This window comes from Tyto alba, unplaced genomic scaffold, assembly GCF_018691265.1.
Source record: "Tyto alba isolate M040663 unplaced genomic scaffold, T.alba_DEE_v4.0 Super-Scaffold_27, whole genome shotgun sequence".
Classification (NCBI taxonomy): domain Eukaryota; kingdom Metazoa; phylum Chordata; class Aves; order Strigiformes; family Tytonidae; genus Tyto; species Tyto alba.
In genome coordinates this window covers 11472705-11496923 of record NW_024881301.1, presented here as the reverse complement: position 1 = coordinate 11496923, position 24219 = coordinate 11472705, and the positions used below count along the sequence as shown (strand labels likewise).

The window sequence follows — 24219 nt, the reverse complement described above, 5'->3', positions numbered from 1 at the left end:
CAGAAATGTGGTGTACATGTAGCAGAATGGATGGGGAGATATGCACCTTTGCTGAAAGAATTAAACTTCAAGTTGTGAGTTTGCAAGTGCAGGTTGAAAACTATGGGGTTGGGTTAGCCTCAGGAAGGAGCGTGTTATGCTAGGTTCTGACGCTTCATATTCCTGAAACTTATTGGCTTGTTTAACACTGTCCCCGCCAGTGACCTGCAGTAGACATTTCCTACTTCTAAATGTTACATATAGGGCTGGAAGAAACAAAAATCTCAAATGTATCTATTCAGAGGTGATTTTTTTAATCCTTCAGCCTAAATGTGTAGTACAGGTATTGCTGTAGTATACTAACAACTATGGGATATAAACAGGTGAAACACACAATGTATACTGCATTTGGAATTCTGTATAATAATGAATACATATAGATAGACGTTAATAATTTTTTTTTTAATTTGATTTCTTTTTGTCTACACATAAGCCTGTGCATGCCACATGAATGGTTCCCTTTCGAGGATGTGTCATCATGACACAGGCGTCTGTCACTGCAAATCAAATGTGGTGGGAGAAAGATGTGATAAGTGCTTGGTAAGCAAATATTTACCTGTCCCTAGTATCTACATTTTCTTGTATCTTGGTCTTCCTGTTTATCTATAGATATTGATTAAAGAAGATACAGAGAATAGGAGCAAATATATTCAAGGGAGAGGGGGCCTGCTGCTGGGATGGAGACCGAAGGTTTGTCTGCAGAGGCTTTTGTGGTTGCAAATTGCTCTGCCTGTGCTCTTTGCAGATGTGAAGCTGTGTAGTTGACTCAGCACCCTTCTGAGTAGGACTCTTCAGACTAGTGCTGCACTCACTGAGAGTGGGCAGTCATGTTGGCTTACCAAAATACCAAACTGAACACTGCTAATAGACCTGAAGGGACCTTAGAGCTGTGCTTCTGCAAAATGAAGTCTGAGTGGGAATATCTGAAGAACGTGGTTGGTGATAATAAATACATCATGGCTGAATGCCAAAACAGGATTCAGCTAAAAGACAGGCCTGTTATAGGAACAAGTAGGTATTCACTGGTGATACGAAACAGCAGTTTCAAGTCTTTGAGAAGTGTGGCACTGCCTCAGAGACCAGAGCAGGAAACATGTGCCCAGTTACTGCCCTTGTGCCAGCCCAGCTGAATGCCTTTCAATCCACACATACTGTAGGCTGCTGACCTGCTCTGTTCTGGTCTTTCATTCGCATTCACAGAAATCTGTGCCTGATCAGCACAGCCCACACTCACCTCATGGAAGCCTGTAAAACATAAAGTCTCACTGATGAGATTAGAGGACCATGAGAGCATTTCAGTGTTCACTTTTTCACCAAAATGCATGTTTGCATATAGCTAGGCACAGTGAAGAGATAAGGCCAGGGAGTCCTCCCACAGCAATCACACAGTACTGACCAGTATTCATGCAAGTCAGACAGCAGGGAAAATAAACAAGAGAAAATAAGAGTGTACATCATATTGTTTTCAAAAATGTATGAAATATAGCTGAAATGTATTTACTTCCTGTCCAACAGGATGGTTACTATGGCCTGCTTACTGGGCTTGGCTGCATTCCCTGCAACTGCAGTCAATTTGGCTCAGTTTCCAAGGACTGCAATCATCAGGGACAGTGTCACTGTGTACCAGGAGTGGCTGGAGAAAAGTGTGATCGTTGTGCTCATGGATTTCATGCATTCCAGGATGGTGGCTGCACACGTAAGCTCTAATACATGATCCTTTCAGGGTTTGTCTGGAATTTCTTTCAGCAATACATTTTATGTCAAACTCTCTCAAAGGTCAGTTGTTTTGATGACTATATGGGAAAATTTGTAGAATGGTCTCCTAATACTTTGATTAAGCTAGGGAATAAAACATTTCTTTGACTGCTTATTGTGTGGTTCCTTGTAAAAGGTAGTGACTATGAAATAACAACTCATAAAGGTTGCATGAGAGAAATATTACATCCTCAATATCTCCTTTGTCTCCTTTTTTACAAAACCCTTCAGTCCACCAGCAAGAATAGAAACTTAATTTTTTTCTACAATCGTAAAAGTTAAGAGCTATTACTCTTACAGATTTTTACCTTGTTTTTTCATTTAATTCTTGGAAATATACTTTATACTTTGATAAGATGTCATTGACTCTATTTTCCCATCACCGCCTGGTTGTGTACAATTTTTAGTCATGATACAGAGGAAAATGTTAATCCAAACTGAGAACATGTCATCAAACCTCCTAATTTATTATGTTAATAAAATGCCCTTTTCAACACAGTATAGCTAAAGAAATGCCTACCTTTTCTCCAACTTGACAAAAACATCTTTTTCATGCCTCAAATAGTACAGTAATATGGAATCTGCAATGAGATTATGTGATAGGATTATGTTTTGGAATGTACTTGCTGTGTTTTTACTAAGAATCAAAGATCCATTAGGTAGCTTTAACTATTTCAGTCTTAAACATTTTGTAAATGTTATTAAGACAATTAATGCAACCACTTTTTTGAACTTCTGCTTTTTATCAAGAATAGCATTACATTTCTTAGAGACAAGTGCTTCCTGCAGCAGTTAATTATTATTAAAGTAGTTATCCATCCCTATTATGCACCAAGCAATACTTGAAAAGTACTAATTGCTGAGATTAATCTTTTCACCTTCTTGAGAACATTATTATATCTTCTGATGAGATTTGTATTCTCAATAATAGAATTTTTTCTTACAAATTTACTCTTCAATAATTTTGTTCACCTTTGTTGATTCCCCTGTGGAAATAGAGCACTGCTTTTTAAACAACTGAACAGGCTACGTCAAGAAGCAATAATGGGCTTTCAGTAAAAAGATGAAATATCACTGCGGTCATAATTTGTTTCTCAGTGACTAGGAATGGCAAGGAGTTCCTAGTGGAATGGATAAACTATACTGCATGATTAAGAAAATGAAGACAATCAGTGGAGTTTCTTCTCTGTAGCTAAAGCCAAAGGTAAAGTTGATCCTATTTCTCTTCCAGCTTGTGACTGTGCTCATACTCAGAACAACTGTAATGCTGATACTGGCCAATGCATTTGTCCCCCTCACACACGTGGACCAAAATGTGAACTCTGTGAAGAAAATCACTGGGGACTTTCTCCTAAACTTGGCTGCAAGGTACAGTAGGCTGGTTGAAAAGCCATGGCTGATAAAACCAATTTTCCATATACCAATGTAAGAACTGAACTCTTGTTTTGAGAACCTCAATGTTTGTTCTCTGTCTCAAAGTGTTAGTGTAACATGCTCACATTAAAAAAACAAAAAACAAAAAACAAAAAACAAACAACCAACCAACCAACCAACCAAAAAAACCCAAAAGAATAACCACCAACCAAACTGAAAAAAAAAACAAAATCAGACTGTAAAGTGTTTATTGAGGAACTTTCTAAGAATGTTATCTTTGAAAATACTGATCAGAGCGTCTATTCTGGATAGGTTCCTAGATCATATTAGAATTTTGAAGTGTGTATTCTAGCTTTTAATTGTCTAAATATTGATACTAAAACTGATTTATAGCAACATAGTTTCTGTGCTAATTAAGGAGTGATGATATTATGGTTTTAAGAATAATGAAATCTAGCTTATCTTGAAAGTCACTATGCTTTTTTCTGAATATTTAAAATTAAAATGGTATAAGGTAGTTAATGTTTCATGAATGGAAAAGTGATAACTCCCATTATCTCAGCTTAATGTTTATAATTAAGCAGTAAAATGCCAACTCTGTGGATCCAACGAGTAACAACCTTTTATGTAATTAAGTTCATGCAGCAAATTCCTGACAGATATGGCATTGGGCCAATCTTTATTTTATTAATGTTGAGATTTTTAAAAACCTCAGAATTACATGAATGTAATGGGTAGTTTCAATGGAGAAACCACAAATATAATCAGCTTGACAAGGTCTGTCATTATATGCAGTAACTACTTGACAAGTACAAGTATCAGCCAGATTTTCTTTTTTTCTCTCTTTAATTTTTTAGAGTAAGGATGATAAAATAGTCCTATAATATCCTTCAGTGTTTGCAATCTTAGTAATTTATAGCAACATATTTGGCAGCAGGTCTTTAAACCACTGCTTTGTCAGCTACCAGCTACTGCCATTCTTAGCTAATGTTCTGCAAATACAATGTGCTGGTGCCTGTGTGTTTCCCTTGAAGTGTTCCTTTCATAGGTGAGTTCACAGCATTTGCCAGTGACCAGGTTTAATTAAATATGTAACTGCTTACTTTTGCTAAGTTTTTTAGCATTCCTTTTGGTTACAGCATCGCAGTAATTAACATTAATTACTCTAAAGTATTTCAGTTGCTTTTTTGATGCATCAAACAATACCATGATCTGCAGGTAGCAGTCCCAACAGAGGCTCCCCTGTGCTGAACAGCCACATGTGGCAGGTTGAGATCCAATGCGATGTCTACTGGCAAACCCTGGAAAAGCAATTGCATGCTCTCTACATGGATGAAGTGGGAGAGATGCTATCAGAAACCCCACTGGTCTGTTTCTGCAGCACAGACTACATTAGTGGGATACTTCATTTGGCTCTGTTTCTTGCAGTTTTCTTGGTATTCAGCATCCATTTCTGGATGCAGTGATGGAGCAGAGCTGTACTCGTGTTTTGCTTACAAATACTTTCAATTGTGTTGCAGCAGAGTCCTTATTTATCTTTATCACATATAAATAGAGATTGAAGTACATTTAAATTATTTCTATTACTATTATTCTTAAAATAGGGTTTGATGTTCAGAGCTGTAGACCTTTAATGGCACCTGGGAGCCAAAGCTGTCAACTTGTTTGGTCATAAAGTTCATTATACTACACACCGTAGTTCCTAGTGCTTGCTGCTAGAGTAGAAGCTACTTAATACGAAGAGTATTAATGGTGAGCAGCAGACTTGCAAAGAATGCTAAAGGATATATTTTGTGGGTCTTTGTGTAGAGTGCTTTACAAGGTAAGGCTTTTCATCTCAAAGAGAGATGATGAGGAAAGAAGAGTCCGGGAAAATGCTTATAGTCAGGTGATGATAGATAGAATGCACTTTTTACCCGCACTGTTAGAAATAACCACAGAGCAAAATTGGACTTAAGTAACCACTGATCTGAAGTTAAGACTGAAGATTAGATCCAGTCAGCTTCAAAAAAGAATTATAAATTGAGTATATTCACTTTGCATATTTGTAATAACAGGTTCATATTACCGATTACGTAATGAAGGATGGACTCTGACAGGGAACAGTATTCTTTCGGTAATCCAGGAAACAGTAATTCTTTGGTACTGAGCTGCAGTGCATACTGAGCTGCCCACCTTTGGATGCAATGAGATTCTTGGTTCCTCATCAAATAGTAGATGAAGCTTGAGCAAGGTGTTGACCCTATTAGTGTTTCTTGAAATCTTAAGAGAGTGTCAGTATTAAAATTTTTCTTTCTATAATATTTATAAAATTATTGTACTTATAGATTTCTTTCATCCAGCATTTATATAACATTATTTTAATTTATTTGCTGAGCTTAATACATAGTATTTTAAATAAAGTCTTTTGGATTTATTTTCCTAGAACAGGTTCCTTCAACTCCTTTGATTCCCAACCCAGATTTAGGAATCAACAAAGCTTCTTACTTTTTGCCACCCACTGTTTACTGGAAATGCAGTTCTTTGTTCAAACACAAACTAAACAACCCCATTTCTATGTGGAAGTTCTTCCCTTTTATTATTGTATAGTAATTGTTTGACAAACATTGAATTTTAATGGCTACTCTAAATTTACTATACTGTTTCTATTGTGACAAAATTGTTCTTAAACATCTGTAATTTATGAACACTTCTTTTCATCTAAGGCTTGCAACTGTAGCAATGCTGGCTCAGCCAATCTCCAGTGTGATGTATTGACAGGCCAATGCCAGTGCAAAGTTGAATTTGGAGGACAAGACTGTTCCAGGTGTGCATTAGGCTACAGGGACTATCCAGATTGTGTTGCCTGTGACTGTGATTTGAGTGGAACCAAGGTAGAGATGTGTGATGACACTGAAGGACTTTGTGGTTGTGAAGAAGAAACTGGAATCTGTACCTGCAAGGTGAAGTATATGAAGTATTCAAACCCTTTTGGGACAGCACTGGGGTTTTCTGGACACTTATTAGATAAGTCATGGGAGGTGTAGGGCTGAAAGACCTTCAAAAGGCAGTCTGCATCCCCTCTTTGAGACATTTCTGAGTACATCTCAATCATCCCTAAAGGATTTTGTGTGCCAGTGCTAAACAGGTCTTATTATTAGTCAGCAGGGTTAAAAACTGCGAGATGATGTTCCCCACTTTGGACAGACACAACACAGCTGTTGACAGAAGAGATAGCAGCATTACCAACATGACATTGTTATTTCTCTTCTCAGAAATTCCTGTGAAAATACTAGACAGTTTGTCTCTCCTACCTCTCTTTGTTTTGTTTTAGGTAGCCATATAATTTTATTTCCAGTTTGAGGTCATAAAATTATCGTGGCACAGTACTGTAGTTCTCTTTAGACAGAATTCATGGAGTTTGATGTGGATGTGTGTTAAGAAGTCAGGATTAAGACTACTTGTATGCCTAATCACAAAAAGTAATTTTCAGCTGCTTAATGCTGAATACTTGCTGAGTTTACAAAACAGCCACTGTACATCTGGTAGGAAAATGACTGGTGTGTTTCTAGTCTCGTACAGGATTTGTCATATTTCAAGACTATGGTCTCACTGTAGTCCTAAACTCAAATAGATTGCATTTGTTCAATGTAGGATCCATGTATTTATCCTGTATTAAGTGAATTTCTGTAACCACATCATTCTTGTGGTACATTCAGTGTCCTCTTTTTCATGGATTAGTGTTGTAAGGTAGACATGAATGAGGATGCATTCATCTTACTTTTCCTTTTGCTCCTAGATTTCTGTCTGGTCATGAGTTCTGGGACAAATTTTTTAAAAAAATCTTGTTAAATATATAAGAATAGTGCTAGTGACTTCGGTGTCACTGTTTCTCTGTATGATGTAAATACCAAGAACAATGCTGTATGAACCATTTTTAATGGTACATTTTTTACATGTTTTATTTATCCCACTTGCTTTTTGCTACAATTACATTTTACTTTGCAAGTAGTTGCAATAATAATAGTACATAACTCATGCACTATTTCTTAGTTGCTATTTAAAAATTTATTTTTTTTGTTCAGTAGACATAGAACATTGGAGAAGAACCAGCTGTAATAGATAAAAGTATTCTGATGCAATGAGCAATACAGAGAAAATGTTTCTACCTCAAGCCAGGGAAAACTACTCCTTCATAGAGTCTAGGAACACTTTGCTACAAGAGTTGCACTTCTGAGTGCAGGTCACATTAATTGATATCATCTTGAAGTTTCTGAGCAGACAGTCTCTGATAAAAAGGTTGTTTTTTTCTTAACTTAAAAGCATAAATTCCCTACATGCTGTCTTGGCAATGAATTATTTCATTCTCCTCATAGGGCTAGATAGGCAGCACTTCTAGAGCTTCTTCCATCCTAGATGTGAAAGCATTTTAAAAAACTAATTAAATGTTAGGAAACTCCAGTGAAAAAGCTATTATATTCTTATCCTCATTATACAAATGGAAAAAATGAAATACAGGTTTTTTGCTCATACACATGGTTTTATTGGATTTGGGAACAGCACGATGATTCAGTTGATACAGCCTGCTCTTTTGAAAATTCAAATGATGATGATAGGAGGAAACCAATAAATACAAAATAGAGAATCTCAACTTTCTTTAAAATGTGGTTATGTTGCAAGTTCAAATTTGTTTCATGTTGTATAACCAAAGGCAGTGCTTAAGAATAACTCATGTATAGCTAATAGTGAAGTCTGAATTGATGTTTTCATAGGAAAAAAAAGGAAACATTAAACACAGAGTTTTAGTAGTATAGATTTTTCGGAAAAGGTGGGAATCTGTTCTTGAAAGACAGAATGACAGAAAAGAACTTACTTCAAGGCAACAAATGTATGCCTTCATAGGTGTCCCTCCAATCTTCTGGTTAAAGGTGCCAGGTGGCACTGGCTGTAGTTTTGGGGGTTTCTTCAAGTTGGACCTACCAGTTGGGAATCGAGTGCAAAAACAGACACTTAGAAATAGGCCCCCTGATTCCTATTCATACTGAGTAGTCTCTTTGGCTTTGAAAGCCCATTTTCCAGATGGGGGGAGTAGGAACGTGGTGGAAATTTTGTGTCTGTTTTGAATGGAAATGTATAGCTGCTAATTGTTGCTAGAAATTAAAATACATGAGTTTAGTTTGAATGTTCAATTTGTGGCTTTTTTTTTTTTAAAAAAAAAAAACCAAAAACCCAGAACAACCCATCATTGGAAAATAATTAAAAAAAAATGGTGTACTGCATAGTAAAACAGTATAGATGCAATAATTGACTTCCTGTTATGTAGTTTACATAGCAGCTGCTTTTTCTTCCAAGAAAAGAAGTTTCTTCCAATAAAAGAACCATCTTTCATTTAGTTAGCAAAGTAACATGAGTGTGCTCTTATGTTTTGTTTTTGTTTTTTTTTCTGATTTCTTCCAGGAAAATGTATTCGGTCTACAATGCAGTGAGTGTAAACCTGGAACTTTTGCTCTGTCTGCTAACAATGCACTAGGTTGTACTCCATGCTTTTGTTTTGGGATGTCCACATCTTGTTTGGAACTAGAAGATCATGTGAGAATTCCTGTAAGTAAAGTGATGTATATATACAGACACAGGTTGGTGTTACCCTCATGTTAGGTACCACACTGGTGTGCCTAAGGTTGCATACATTTCATGAATTGGGCTGAATGTAATTGCTTAGCTTATGGAGGCAGTGGCATATGACAGAACAGAAAAGAAAACAAATGGTAAGTGGTCATAGTCCTATTTCTGAAACCTTGTGTTTTACTCTTCAATTTTTAATCAAAACAAGTTTCCCAATTTTTTGGTTTGGTCATTTGTTACTCTAAGACGGACTACTGACAATCTTAAAACAGCTAAAACTGTGAACTATATATTACACCAAGATAGAGTATTTATGTTGAATGAATCTTTTGCAATTTGTGTTGCAGATAACCTTAACTCCAGATCAGTCTATTCTGCATGTAGTAGCTCAAAGTAACCTGACTGGAACAGTGCAAGGAGTATTTTCACAAGTTCCTGATGTTTTACTGGATGCTGCCATAGTCAGAAAACACTTAAATACAGAAACTTTTTACTGGAGGTTACCAGAGCAGTTTCAGGGAGATCAGGTAAGACCATTAAATAATTAGAATGCTTTGTAGATACTTTTCTTTATTGCCTAATAGTTACTCCTTTAAAATAGTCACTTGGTAACATTTTTCTGAGTTCTATTCTTGTAGGTCATAATATTATAAATATTCAGTGACTAAACTTATTTATAGCAAGCACAAACAGTATGTTTAGATTACCCTTTACTAATGAGATTTTTCCTGATGTAGTAAATTGGTAACACCCATACTTAATTACCAAGTTACTCTTTAGAGATAGTATAGGGGGGAAAGAGTGATGTATTCAATTTTACTTTAGAAACCTTGAGTTTTCAACCTTGATTCATTATATAGATCATGGAATCTCTGTTGCTTAGGAGTTAAATGAAAATTGAGTGTACACCTTGAAAGGGCCTAAAAGAAGAAACTGAGACTGCTTTTTAGAAATATGCATTTAACCTTGGTGTAAAAACTGCCAAGTTTAAGTAAGTTTTTGTGGTTTATTGCCAATTCTTCAAAGAACTGAGAGTTTTCAAGTCTTCCAATGACATGAAAATATTTCCAGCTAGTAGCTCTAACCTTGGAATAAATAAAAGTTGTAATTTTTTTATCCAAACAGCTCATGGCCTATGGAGGGAAGCTGAGATATACTGTTGCTTTTTATGCTTTGGATGGCTTTGGAACCTCAAATTTTGAGCCACAGATTCTAATGAAAGGAGGTCACACCAGCAAGTTGGTCATCTATGTAGACATCCCCTCTCCAGAAAATGGAGTAAGAACTGACAAGGAAGTAGAAATGAAGGAGGTAAGCCAAAACATTGGTGTGGAAATATTTCCTTTCTTCTGTCAGGTTTTGCAGAAAAGCTCTATATATTTAATAAAATACTTTGAAAAATGCATATCTGATTTCAAATTGGCTGAGTAAATAGAGCACTTGGATTAAAATGCATCTATTTAGGGAGAACATGGCTGGGAATATCGTGCTATAGCAGCAAATAACATTTTGACATTTGTTTCTTCCTTTGGAAGTGCTAAAGGGGTTGCTGTGTCAAGCTTTTCAAACATAGACTCAGATTTCAATGATAAATGACAGGCAGCCAGGTATTGTCACTCTCAGTCAGTCTCATAATTTTGTAGCCTGTATGTTACATTCACAGCCCAGGTGCATCAAATGGGACGTGAATCTTAGCCTAGCAGGAGCAGTAAGTTGCAGTAGTGCCCACTGGACAGTTTCAGAGGTAATGATCACATCATTTGGCCTCTGGGACTCTCTGCTGACTGAGACAGAGGTGAGGTCTAGCCTCTCTTCTTGACAGGAGGCAGGACACAGTTACAGCAGCTGTTTCTAACTGCACAGAAAATGAATGCTGTGAAGTCCTGGTCTTTTGGATGCCTGGGTTCTCCAGATCTAGACAGAAAAAGCTGTGCCATGCAGGCCTGGACTGCTTTCCTGTAGAAACTGGTCATGGAATTTGAGTGCAGGGAATGAGAGAAGAAATTATATAAAATCATTCCTTGTTCTAACATGGAGCAAGATTTTAGATTTTCTGGGACCCAGAATTTAGACATAGTCACTGTGACTGCATTTCTGAAAGAACACGTAAGGAAGAACAGAGCATTACCTTGAAGTGAGCTTGAACAATCATGGGTTTAATAACATGTGTTATATTTTGCTAGGATTCTTGGAAGTATTTTAATTCTGTGTCTGATGAGCCTGTTTTACGTTCTGACTTCATGTCTGTGCTAAGCAATGTTGAATACATCCTTATCAAGGCAGTTTATGGCCAAGGATTACAGCAAAGCAGGTAAAGCAATCTCTGATTGCATTTACTTATTATATTACATTTACTCTAATTTAACCTAGAAATAGTCCCAACTGAGCAATACAGTAAAGATTTAACTCAAATTAGAGAAATTTTCAATTTCATATTTATGGCTTTTGTTCTTCCTCTGATGAGAAAACATTTATGACCTTTAATGGAATCCCTCTTTAATTCTCTCTGTGAAACACTAAATGTCTCTGCTGCTTACTTTGATAGAAAAACCCATAAAGAAGCACATAGCCTTATAGGCTGATGCAGTGTTCTTCAGGATGGATGATACAGTTACATGTTTTCTAAATTATTTCTTTCCCATCTTTATGGGTATTGAAATTTTTTTTTTTCCAGTTGAAACACAAGGTCCCTTGAGTTCTTGGTTTTGTACCAATCTAAGTCTCTCCTGTAGCTTTATGCATTCTGAGCAGTGATGGTAAAATATTCCCACCTCAGAACATTAACATTTTACTGCTATTTTGTACAGAGCTATGTTACTAATGAGAGGGAGGAGATGAGATATGGTCATTGCATCTGTCAGTTTGTAAATTAACAAGACAAGCAGAGATGTATCCAATGAAAACCCAACATCTCTACATCTCCACAGTTGTGAAGAAGTGTGGTTCCATCTCCAGATTTGGGATTATTTTTGGCTCACATGCCCTCAACTATCTTTTTGTTAGCTCTGTCCAAAAATCTGTGGGACAAAACAGATGTATTTGTCTAGTGTTTCTGAGGCAGAAATGCATACTCTTGCATGGTGGCTTTGTCAAGTTTTGCAGACCAATAAGAATCAACCTATATTACTTTTAATTACTTCTGATTTGTTTGTTGTAGGTTCTTAAATCCCATATATAAGTAAAGAATATTCAGATTTTATTACTACATTTGCATGGGGAAAAGGGGATCATGGGAGATTATGTATGGTAGCCCTGACTTTGAAGCATAAAAATGTTTGGATCTCAGTTTTGGTACTAGGATTTGTCTAGATGTTCATGCTCTCTTCTGCATATATCCTGTAGAATTGCAAATATCTCAATGGAAATTGCAGTGAAGTCTGAAGAAATGCACGAAGGCAGAGCTAGAGCTCATCTTGTAGAGCAATGTCAATGCCCTGCTGGTTATGCTGGATTGTCCTGTCAGGTACAGAATCCTTGAATCCTATTGTTGTGTGTAATAGTGAGGTAATAAAAAATTACTTGAATGACTTTTAAAATTGTTTGTTGATAACTATGATCATATATTTTTTAATTTTACTCCCCTTACAAATAGAACTGTGCTCCAGGATACTACAGGGGAAAACATACAGAACTCAGTGTAAAAGAGCCTCATACTCAGATAGCACCTTGTGTGCCATGTCAGTGCAACAACCACAGTGAAACATGTGATCCTGAAACTGGAAAGTGCTTGGTATGTACGATTTATACATTTTTCTGTTGATTTCACCTGAGCATACAATGACAATAACCTGTGGAAGGAGTTTCTTGAGAAGTATATGGCTGTACTCTTTGGATAACATATAATTTCCCTGCCAACTCTAGAAAATAGAAAATCTGAGTAGTATTTCTCTTAGGGTCCATTCTGTAAAAATATCAATCTTTTGGGGCACTAACATCGTAAAAATCATTAATTATTTTAGTTTTAAGTTTACTTTAAAAATAATGCATTTATCACTTCAGTTTATCTGTTTTTCTGTGAGACTTTTTGAGCTTCTGTCCTTGGTCTGGCCAAGGTCATCTTAGTCACACAGAAAAGAAGTAAAGGAAACAGTAAGCCATACCACACCACAGACTAAGTCGAAGTCAAATTATTTGTGTTTCAGGAAAAGATTCCTCTTGGCAGCTTTAAGTGAGGCTTTTTTAACTCCCAGAGACTAAAGTAGTATAAGGATATGCCTCATCTACATTCATTTTCTCACTTCTCTCATTTTATCCCAAAGATTGCAAAGAGGGGCCAGAACTGAGTAACACATTGCCTCTCTCTTGTGGGGTCACAGCCTTGTGGACAGCAAATTCTCAGCTAACCAGATAAGGCACACAAAGTCTGTTCTCTCATGACTCAATATTCTTTCCTAAAGTTTCTTCAGTTTCTTTGTTTTTCCAATGGTGAGTTGACTAGTTCAAACTCGACTTCGGCCGAATTCATCCTTTAAGTCAGTTTTTAAAGTGAGTTTCCTTAGTTCTTCAGGCTTTTGTAAACCATTCTTTCACTTTCAGGTTTGTCCTAAATTATGTGTATCATGAGTAAGAGCTCTGATTCTCTTTTCTACAAGGCCAAAACACATAAGTCTTTCACACCAATGAATACTAGTAATTTTTCTTCTCGGCTTTTTATTGCAGGGGTGGAAAGTCACCTATGTGTTGAGATTACTACTTGTCTGTTTCCAGATGAGTAGTGCAGGCAAAAGGGATGGTTTTCACCTTTGACTTCTGCTCTTATACAATAGAAGGCTGTATTGCTACTGCTTACTGTCTTCAACTAATCTCTAAAAGATACACACAAGAATATGAATCAAAAAAAAGGAAAAAAGAAAAAAGGGGGAAAAAAAAAAGGAGAAACTTAATTTTATTCTCTGAGGGGACTAGCCAGTTAAATTATGTTTATAATACCAATTTAGTAGTTTAATATTAATGGCTCTGGCTGTTGATCAGTACTGTTGACAAATTAAATTACATGTCTGTGAATCCTAACAGTGGATGGTCCTTGATTTATAGCATTGAAATGCATTTGCTAAAAAAATTGAAACTTATATTTTTCATCCAGATATCCTGTTTAATATTTCCATCATTTTTATTCTTTTCTGAGGATTTTTTGCTTCGTACTGTGATTTCTTGGCCTGAAGTGGATTAATAGAAGCAGAAATATATAATGGAAATTTAGAGCAGGAATTAGGTCAGCCTGCCCGAGGGGGCATTCACATAAGAGAAAATATGCTGGCATTTTGCTTATTTTTGTACAAAAGGTTCCTCTACTCAGAGAATGCTGACCAATGGATGGTGACATTTAGAGATGATTGTTGGAAACTATACATTTATTGATTGGGGGGAAGAGTTCCTCTTCTTGTTTGTTGTTGTTTTAATCTGTCTGAATTTCTTTTTGTGTATCAGAACTGCAGAGATAACACAGTTGGTGATTATTGCAGTGCTTGTGCCCCAGGCTACTATGGGAAAGTAATTGGATCTGTCAAGGACTGCTCTCTTTGTGCCTGTCCCAGAGCCAACCCAGTTAGGTAACCAGAACTTATTAAATCTAATGTACAAGTTAGCATTCCGGATTTCTTGTGCTGTATGTCCACCTCCTTCTCCTCCCACACTATGATAACAGGAGTTAATTATCATTGCATGTCATTAATTTTTAGACATTTGAAAGCTACCAATTTTAGTAAATGGAGCTTACATTCTGAGTTGTTCACATGCAGCGGTAACTGTGAGGCTTTAAAATAAAACAGATTAACTGATATATAAGTCAATTTTTTCTCTAATAGTAGATCAGTCACATAGAATGTTTTATAGATAATGGAGTAAGTTGCTCTGACATGTTTTAGTTTCAAATGTGGGTCCTTTCTTCATTAGAAAAACAATGCTTTTGTGTTTGCAAAGATTTAGTCGATTTCCAGTCAATTCAGGAACTTTTTATGAGATCAATCCTAGGGGAATGACAAGTACTCTTTTGTTTGAAATTTATACATCTGTTTGTTTGGTAGAGGAACAATTAACTCTTCATATTTTGAAAATCAAAATGCTGTGTGAACTTTTTTCTCCAGAAGCTTGGAAAGCATATTTGTCATTTGCTTTTTGGATAATTAAATCAGAGTAAGTCTAACAACTCTGATGTTCTCATGCAAGTCTCAGTTAGATATATACTGTAGCCATATCATGCATCATCCATTTTTCATTGTCTTTTATCTTTTTAAAAGGGAGCCATAAGGTGCTTTAGCATGTTATACAGTAATGGAGTCACAATGGGAAAAAAAACTTTTTAAGAAACAAATAATTTAAAGTACAAATCCTTGAGCACTGCATCAGATTGAGCAGAGGGTGCTGTTGCTTACAATATTTAACCTGTGGCTGAAGGTGTTCTCTGTCTTTGTATGATCTTCCATTTATGTGATAGCAGGTATTTGTTTATCCTTCCTCCAGTTTTAGTCCCACTTGTGTCCTGAAAGGTGTTCAGGATTACCACTGTGATGCTTGTCTCCCAGGATATGAAGGACAATACTGTGAAAGGTGAGTTACACGTGATGTCCCCATTTATCCCCAACTGCCAAAGACAGTTTGATTAATATGTCGGATTTGTACTGGAAATAGGTTATTCAGTGATCATAAATAAATAGATAAATGAGTGCTCAAGGACTGAGTGATTTGTTAGTTACTGTTAAGAAGACATTAATTAAAAACCTATCAGTGATTCTCAAAGTTAAATATAACATCTAATTACATGATGCTCAGTGTCACATTCCTCCCTGTGTAGGTGCTCCTTTGGCTATTATGGTGACCCTCAGCTTCCTGGTGGCAGCTGCCATCCGTGTCAGTGCAATCCAAGTGGCTCTGTTCATGTCAATTGTGATCGTGCAACTGGCCAGTGCCTCTGTAAGCAAGGTGTGACAGGACAGCTCTGTGAGGAGTGTGAACCGAGACATCTTCTTGTGGAAGACGAGTGTGTCTGTAGGTGGTTTTTAAATTACTTTCCCAATGGGCTTTGGTCTATTCCAGTGATACTTATGTGCACATAATCATTCATTGAATGCTTTTATGATGTCAGGCCCTATTCTTCCTATGAAAGGAAAGAAATATTGACAACTTACTATCTCTGTAAAACAGGGGGGCTTGAACTAGATAATCTCTGGAGGTCCCTTCCAACCTTAGCCATTCTGTAAACACAGAGGAAACTACAGTAGAGATCATAACATCAGACAAGCAGTTAATCCTTACAGTGGCTCATTTTGTATTATAGACAAGTTTAAGCAGAGATAATATTAGTATGACTTTGCTGTCTGTATCATACTTTTATTTATGTGAAGATGTTGAATTACTATGTCATTGACTGTTTAGATATGAGGTTGCTGTAATAATACTTTCAGAGTTATCCCAGTTATGTAGGCAGTCTCCACCAATAATTAGTCATATTCCACCAATAATTACTCAGGTAATTCCTTATGAGAGGGCGAATAGCAGATAGACACAGTAAATACAGTAATCTGCTTTTATAATGAATTGGGATTTAGGACTCAGATTTTGCTTTGTATAAGTAAAAAAATAAAACAAAAAAACCCTAAAGAAATAGGATTACACCACTATAGGCTTGAATTTCCAGTCTTCCTAACCTGTTTGAATGTCAATGATATCATCCTGCTTTTATAACAATATAGCTAAATAGGCTCAGTAAGCTTCCAATGCAGCAAGCAGCTCAATAGCCAACCAGGCTTAAATGTGTGTTAACTGAAAGAGAAGAGTATGTTTGGAATGGGTCCACTCTTAGGACAGGATGGTGAGGGCAATACTACAAATCTGTATACTCAGAATTACTATACTTAATCACTCTTAACTTTAACTCAAAAGTTATGTAAATCAAAATAAATTTCAGTATTTGGTTTCTTCTTTTTAATACTAATTTTACTTCCTCTTAAAATGGTTTATTTAGCTTGTGATGACAACTGCACAGGAGTTTTGTTAGACAGTTTGGATAATCTCAACAAGGCCATACTTTCAATGAACCTCAGTGGTGTAGCCCGTGTGCCCTATGGGATATTGTCAGAGTTGGAGAATGCAACAAAACATCTGAAGGTAAAATGAACACACAAACAGAAATACTTAGTTACACCTTTAAAGCAAAACTTTCAGCCACTCACATGTGCCAGTAATTTAACAGAAGCCCTTCCGAAGTTCATGGTTTGAATGTGTGTATGTGTAAATGATACTGGATTAAGACCATTATGTTTGGTATAGAAATATACCTTGCATTATTTAGAGCTGCCTGTATTACTTTCTTTTTATTTGTTGTACTAATATTTAAATAAATGGATGAATATATTTTTCAGTCAGCACTGTGATTATTGAAGGTGCTCTATGAATGTGTTCCACTTGGATGATGTACATCCCTAAAACTGGCCCAGACCTACTGAAAGCAGGGAGAATAATTTTCAGCAGTGAAATAGAAACATCAGGCCAGGTTTTTTCCTTTTTTGGTCCCACTGCTAAAGAGCTGACAAGGCACAGATCTCAACACTGTTCCCCTAGAGTCCCCTAGGACTGGCCTAGAGTGGTAGGCTGCTTCTCCATTAGCCAGGGTGCCTGGGATGCAGCAGTTTGCTTTCCTTTTGGTTGTGTGGCAGTCCAAGTGCCTTATGCTGTCCTCCATATAAGGACACAAAAGCCAGGTAGAACATTTCAGTGTTGGACACTTTCAGGCTGCTTGTGGCAAACTTGTTTTCCAGCTCCTCTCCCCCTTGAACAAAGCATGAAATACCTCATTTTGTGGTTTTAGAATGTCATTTGCTGTTGCTGAGGATTAACTTCATGTGGTCTCTGCATAAAGCCTGAGATAAACAGAATCCTCTCTGCTTCATGACCACTAAAATATGAACATTTATTTATAAGAGTCTGCTCAGCAGTAAGTCAAGCAAGACAAGCTCCAAGAGAGAAACAAATCTATCTTCTTTGTATTACACCATATCACAACAAAATCAAAATGTGAACCTACTTGTGCTGCTGAATTCAGCAAATTGAGAGTTTGAATTAAAATTTCTTCTATTTGATATGTAAGGCAGACTGAATTCCAATCAGTGTACTTCAAAATGATAACAATTACAATATCTGATGGCAAACTTGATTAAATTACATGTTTATATTTCAGCAGTTCTAGTTCTAGACTAACTAAACATCCTTTAGTTCTAGTTTCTAACCTTTTCGTTATAAAGCTTCAGTTATGCTTCCCTTTATGTCACAAGGCATAAATGTATGGAATTATTGTAATACTTTAAGGATGCAATCAACTTAGTTTCTGTAATTGTTTTGTGTTTGTATAGGAATATCATCTTCTGAGAATATAAACATTCAATATGTAGCTTTTATTTAGCATTTTAATTATAAAACAAAATCAACTCTTATGCAAAAATAAAAGCAGTTTAGGTTTCTCCTTTAGTGCCTACACTTTTTTTGTATTAGTCGAATCAAAGCCAGCTGTCACTCTTGGAAGTAGGATGCTAAAAGTGATATAAAACCTCTTGTGACTATGATGTCATTTCTGTTTATGTAAGGCCACAATGTTCTTTAAACAACTTAATCTTGAGGGTAAGTTGGTAGTCTCATAATTTTTCTCTGGAAACAGTTATTCCCCTCTTTCTGGCTAATCAAATATTACCTTCCCTTTTGCTTTTACCAAAGTAACTGTAGCTAGAAGTCAGAAAATTGCCAGGTTTTTTAATGTGAATTACAGATCTTCCCTGAAAGGGCTGTCCCCTGCACTGTATTTTGTCTTTGACTCATGCTGGTCACTCAGGAACTTGAACATTTGTTCTTTTCTATGCAATAAGTGCGGGTCTTTCAATAATGAGAAAGTTATCAAAGCAGATTGTCTACCCCTAATTGCTTCTGCATCTTCAGTCCATCTGAGGACTTCAGTAGTTCTGTTTTTCTAGTTCAAGCCTCCTGCTCTACTCCTCCTGACATATATAGACATACTTGCTGTACCACCCTGGGTATTTGAATTGGGCTTCTAAAGAAACTTTGCTGTGCTTTATCACAGGAAGCTCAAGAGCTTCAACTTATGTCACTTTTTCACTTGTTCTTTCTTCATGCTAAGGAAAAGACTGAAATTTCCACTTGACACGAGGCTGTTGGATAATCCTGTGTATCACTTCTTTAAAAACTTGGGCAAAATGATACTTATGGTATTTACTATGGTTGGCTCTGAAACATCTGAAATCTAAAAATAACCTTTCCCAGACTTATTCTGTTTGTAAGAAATGCCTTAAATTTCTTTGCATCTTTAGAAAAGTGGTATTTTGTTACAGGCCTTGACTGTATCAAATATGATACACTTGGGTACAATGGCCTATTTATTGCCATATAGAGCAGTTTTGAGTTGTCCTTGAAGCCAAATAGAGACTATGATTCACTCTTATTAGTGAGAGGATCCACAGGGCTGCTTATTCTACCTTATTGTGTTTGGAGGGCCAAAATTCTCACCTCCTGAGTGCCATGCACTGGCTTTTGACATGGAAACAGAGCTATCCAGGTCCATCCTCACAGATATACCCTAGATATGCAGCTGTTTTGACAAGACCAGCTGCTGAAACAGTAGCAGCTGTGGGGCTGGATGGAAGCATGTAATTTGTTAGGTCTTGGATCTTCCCAAAGTATCTTATTTGGAGAGCTCAGTCTGTGGTGAAACTGAAAATCAGGAAAGCAGAGATTGCATTTCCTTCTTATTACTTGAGTGAAAGTACAACATGGCTGGATACTTGTTTCCTTATTTAAAGAAATTACACACTTTGGATGAACTGAATGTATGTAATTACTTTATGTCCTCTAATGTGCTTTTCAAGTCAGTCATTTAAAACGTATAAAAAATCTAAATAGTGTGAATAGTTATTTTCTTCCTAGAACTTTTCTGGACACACAACAAACTCTTTAGATTACAGTGCACTGTTTCTTCTTGTTTCTTATAGGGGTCTGTAGTTCCTAGAGAAGATCCAAGTTACTCATTAGCTACAGTAAAAGAAAGTCTTCTGAGTTTATCAGGAGGAATTGATCAGCTGCATGAAGAGGTAAGTGCTGGCTTCTTTATTCATAACCTTTCTAGAGAAATCCTTTGAGTTGTCATAACATGGTAAATAAATGCCAGAGAGATGTTTAGAAATTATTTTAAATGTATAGAGTTCAATGAAAGAATTCACTCCATTATGTAGTCTTTCTGAGGAGGGGAGTTAATCAGACTGTGGAATTCTTATACAAACTACAGTGTTTTATGATATTGTACAGGAGATTTACATGGTTTCTGTTAAAGTTCAGAAGCTTTCTGTACTGTGATTATTTAAGGCCCTAAACCTGGAGAAAGGGAGATACTTTCTTCTCACTTTTTTGACATGTGAAACTTATTCAAAATGATGTCAAAACTGAATATTCACTAAAAAGTCTTTGATACCTATAGTATTGTGTTTAAAATTGTCTCTGCAGAAATAAATCTGTTGAAAGTCCACATGAATAGTAGACAGCATTTGTATTCTTTATTCAATTTTAACACAAGAAAAATTATAGGTAGAATACTGACAATAGTACTGCAGCCATTAGATCTCATTTGCTGACCATATGTACCTGTATTTCTCTGGCTATGTATATGTAATCTAACTAGGTGCTTGCACTAACAGTGGTGTTATTGCTAATAGTGATGTATCCAGAAGAATTATTTTCTTAAGATACATTAGTTGTAGCTAAAAATATATGTAATGTTTACTTAAATATCTTTGGTAATTATGATCTTGCTGATGATGAAAATAATTGATAACACAATTCTTCACTGGCACCAGAGGCTGGAACTTTCAATATAATTGGGACATCTGCAAGCATGGAATCATCATAGATTTATGAATCAGCTAGGTCTACCTTATCAAAAAACATTGTTTCCTCTCATAAAATATTCTCAGTATTGGGGAAAAAATGTAAAAATCATAGACAAATGTCATGAATTAATCAGTGTTTTAGGAGAACTGTCAAATATTATCTGTGATTTTATTCTAGTCATCTAGATTTTTGAAAAAAGCTTGGCAGCTTAACACAATGACTGGGGAAACCAGGAATAAAAGTCAAGAACTGACTGGATTTATTGATACAGTACACACAACCATCAAAGGTATCCTGCTTTTAAGATATTTCCACTTCTTTACAGACTTTAGAAGGGTATTTCCTCTGCAATTCTTAAAAGAATTATTTACATGGAAAGTCCTGCAGTTTGCACAGGAGAGTCACATATATTCTTTTTTTTTTTTTTAATGGTATGACTAAATTGTTTACTCTCCTACTTAGTACTTTCTGAAGTTGCTGTGTCACTAAATGAAACACTGGGCCTGGATCTCCCACTGTCAAATGCTACATCTCAGAGCCTGCAGGATGATATTTCTGCCCTTTTGGATGCCTTGCGCAAGAAGGATTTCGTTCAACAGCACCACAATGCTACCAGTGTCCTAAAGTAAGCCTGTTCTTCTGAAAACTTTATTTCACATATGTCTACACTATGCAGTAATGCTTTTTGGAGAGATACCTGGAGAGGCACAGTGATGGATAACTAGCCCAGGTGCAGCTATATGAACTCTGAATTTGGAGTTACATGATTTGAAGATATTTGGGCATCCTCTGTGATATTAATATAGTCAAAGCTTGTTCATTTGGATGTGATACAAAATTCCCTTGCAATAAGTGAAAAGACTCACTGGATTCGGTTTGTTTCAGATCTGGCCCTAATACATATCTCCTAGTTGATTTTGGCTAGGAGATGTCATAGAACTGCCCCAGTGAATTGCAAGCCCAGGACATGTCAGGTCTGTTGAAGGGCATGACGATTTATTGATAGTGGAATATGTAACGCATAGATTTGCAAATGAAACCAAGGCATTTGTTTCAGCATTCTTACCCACTGTTTAGGAATGTATTCTGTTGTCCTAATTCATCCCCTGTTAAAGGCTATTTTAAAATTATTTTTTTTTTTTTTTATATTTATTATTAGTGCTTATTGCCAGACTTGGCAATATCAAACATTAACTGCTCCAACCATCAGCAAAAGTCTTGTTCCAGCTTCAGAAATACTAAGTATTTCCCTAGTCCACTAAAAGCTGTAAGAATGTTAACATTGGCTTCAGGGGACAAAGTTTTAGACCAGAGTGAAATATTTCTGAGAATCTGACTTTTCTTTATTAGGTGCTTTGAAGCAGGCAGGGTAAAATGTTTTCATTAGTAACATGTATGATTTTGTTTGACAGACTCCTATGCTTGTCCTTGTGCTGAATATTAAGATGTATAGAAGCTAAAGGGACATGAAAATTGACTAGAAATGTATCACTTACTCTTATATTTATTAGGGACTTCAAATAGCTTCTTTTATATTTACAAAAATATCTCAAAATATCCTGTTGCATAGTAACAGAATGTTCTGACTTGCAACATCAGCTTTTGAGCTGTTTATACAAGGCATTTGTAAATTAACTTTTTCAATTATAGCCTCTGAATGTTCTCTGATAAGTATCCATTGACAGATTGAAGAAGAGAGTTAATAAGATTTATAAGATTGTTTGTTCTGAAGAATTTATCGTGCAATGCAGCTGTATATTCAAAACTGATTTAAATAAGCAGCTTGCCAGTCCATTTTTCAGGGAGCAGAAGTTACCACATGGCTCACAGCGGACTGGGCTTGTGATGACACACTGTTAAACAACATTCGTAACTGAGGTCTGCGCACATTTGCCACGTAAGGCAAAGTTCCCAAACAGTTTGGAATATAACCTTCTTACTCCACACTGAAATAGAAAGCATTACTGTCTCATAAAGTACTTTCTTTCTTGTAATGTTTTTAAGGCTATGGCTTCTGAGACGTGTAAGGACTCTGAATTATTAGTTTTAGGAAATACATGCAAATGCACATCTGCTATTCAATAAGAAAGAGGGAATGTATTTTGCTATGTATAATTGTGAAATAAACTGGTTTTCTTTTGCTTTGGCTAAAGATCTATATGATTTGAAATCGACAAACGTTTATGTAAAAGTATCATTACAGGAGTTGCAGTGTGCAATGTATGTGCTGAAATGAAGAGAAACAAAGGAATAGACTTTCAGGATAATTTTCAGTTCAGTTCCTTCAATACTGGAAAGTGTTCAAATGGAGATGCAAATATTCTCAAATAGAACAGCTGAAGCGATTAACTGACAAATTTGGGGATTTTTGATATTTCCCAGCTAATGTCTGTTATTGATTAAAAAAAGATAAGTGCAGATTGCTTATTTCAATTAAGCTATTTATTTTTATTTGACATTTCAACTTTTCAGGACTCCTGGGTATATAACTTGTCAGTTCTGGTTACTTGCTTCTTTCCAGTGTCAATCCTTATAACTTATGTTTTGATCCTACATTTAAAATATGAATCACTACAATTAAGATATAGAGCAGTCCCAGAGGAATGTTACACAGAGATTTTGATGTGGGGAATGTCCAATATTAAGTCCAAGTAAATGTCATTTGTACGAGCACCTTTCCCCTGTAATCACCACATACAAAGTTTTTGAACTGTATTACTGACGTCTCCCACAGGCTGTCATCTTTTTGTGTGGTAAGACAAGTAACTAAGCTACCATGTGTATGTATGCTATCATAGAAAAAAAAAATGCAGACTTTTATGAGAAGATGCATTTAAATTAATTTCACATGACCCCATTTTCTCCTCAGGAAATCTATGCCTAAGTTTCTCCTTCACTGTTTATTTATTTTGATTCCTCTCTTTGTCAGAGCTGCAAAAAATTTGTTGATCCAGGTTCAGAAAGAGTATCTTAAACCCCAGCAGGAGCTTGCTGAACTAAGAAAGGATGCAAGCCAGCTCTTATCAAAGCACAACAACAGACTGCAAGATGCCCAGGACCTGGTAAACGAGGCACTCGCTAACATCAATGAGACCAATCGCTTGTTTCCTCTTATGTCTAGCAACCTGGCAGAGTTAAATGTAAGACTGGACAATCAGTGTTGTTGCATAAGAAATATCAAATATTAAATTGTATTTAAAAGCTGCTTTTTAGACCTTAATAAAATTGTGCAATTTTAAACATGTTAATATGTAATATGTTAAAAACTCAAAGGAAACCAGACCCCTGTTTGAAAATCAAAAAATGATTGTGTTATATGAACTCATCTGCACTATCTGACTGTACAGACTACTATAAAACACTTGATTTATGCTATAGGACAAAAAGCTAAATATAAAGGAAGATGAAGAAGTCTCAATCACGCTGATTAAAGAAGGGAAGTTCCTGGTGAATGTTGCTGCTGCTTTTGTCCAGGATGTGAAGAACTCTACATCTGTAAGTTCTTAAGTTTTAACATCCTCTGTGGCGCTATCAGGTGTATTTTGTTATTGGAAAAAAAAAAAAAAGAGG

The 24219-nt window shown here is 36.1% G+C and overlaps 1 protein-coding gene across 2 annotated transcripts in view; it reads left to right on the top strand.

Moving 5' to 3' along the window:
• LAMA1 (laminin subunit alpha 1) overlaps positions 1 to 24219 on the top strand; it is a 104847-nt gene that overhangs the window by 53743 nt on the left and 26885 nt on the right. For both annotated transcript variants that reach the window (XM_032987684.2, XM_042798055.1), the window contains exons 20-38: positions 473 to 579; positions 1555 to 1735; positions 3026 to 3162; positions 5874 to 6110; positions 8605 to 8748; positions 9117 to 9296; positions 9895 to 10080; positions 10953 to 11080; positions 12112 to 12232; positions 12362 to 12499; positions 14197 to 14318; positions 15229 to 15315; positions 15560 to 15753; positions 16730 to 16872; positions 19758 to 19856; positions 20827 to 20938; positions 21112 to 21274; positions 23579 to 23789; positions 24028 to 24144. In XM_032987684.2, coding sequence (XP_032843575.2) covers positions 473 to 579; positions 1555 to 1735; positions 3026 to 3162; positions 5874 to 6110; positions 8605 to 8748; positions 9117 to 9296; positions 9895 to 10080; positions 10953 to 11080; positions 12112 to 12232; positions 12362 to 12499; positions 14197 to 14318; positions 15229 to 15315; positions 15560 to 15753; positions 16730 to 16872; positions 19758 to 19856; positions 20827 to 20938; positions 21112 to 21274; positions 23579 to 23789; positions 24028 to 24144 — 2807 coding nt within the window. The remainder of the gene's footprint in view (positions 1 to 472; positions 580 to 1554; positions 1736 to 3025; positions 3163 to 5873; positions 6111 to 8604; positions 8749 to 9116; positions 9297 to 9894; positions 10081 to 10952; positions 11081 to 12111; positions 12233 to 12361; positions 12500 to 14196; positions 14319 to 15228; positions 15316 to 15559; positions 15754 to 16729; positions 16873 to 19757; positions 19857 to 20826; positions 20939 to 21111; positions 21275 to 23578; positions 23790 to 24027; positions 24145 to 24219) is intronic.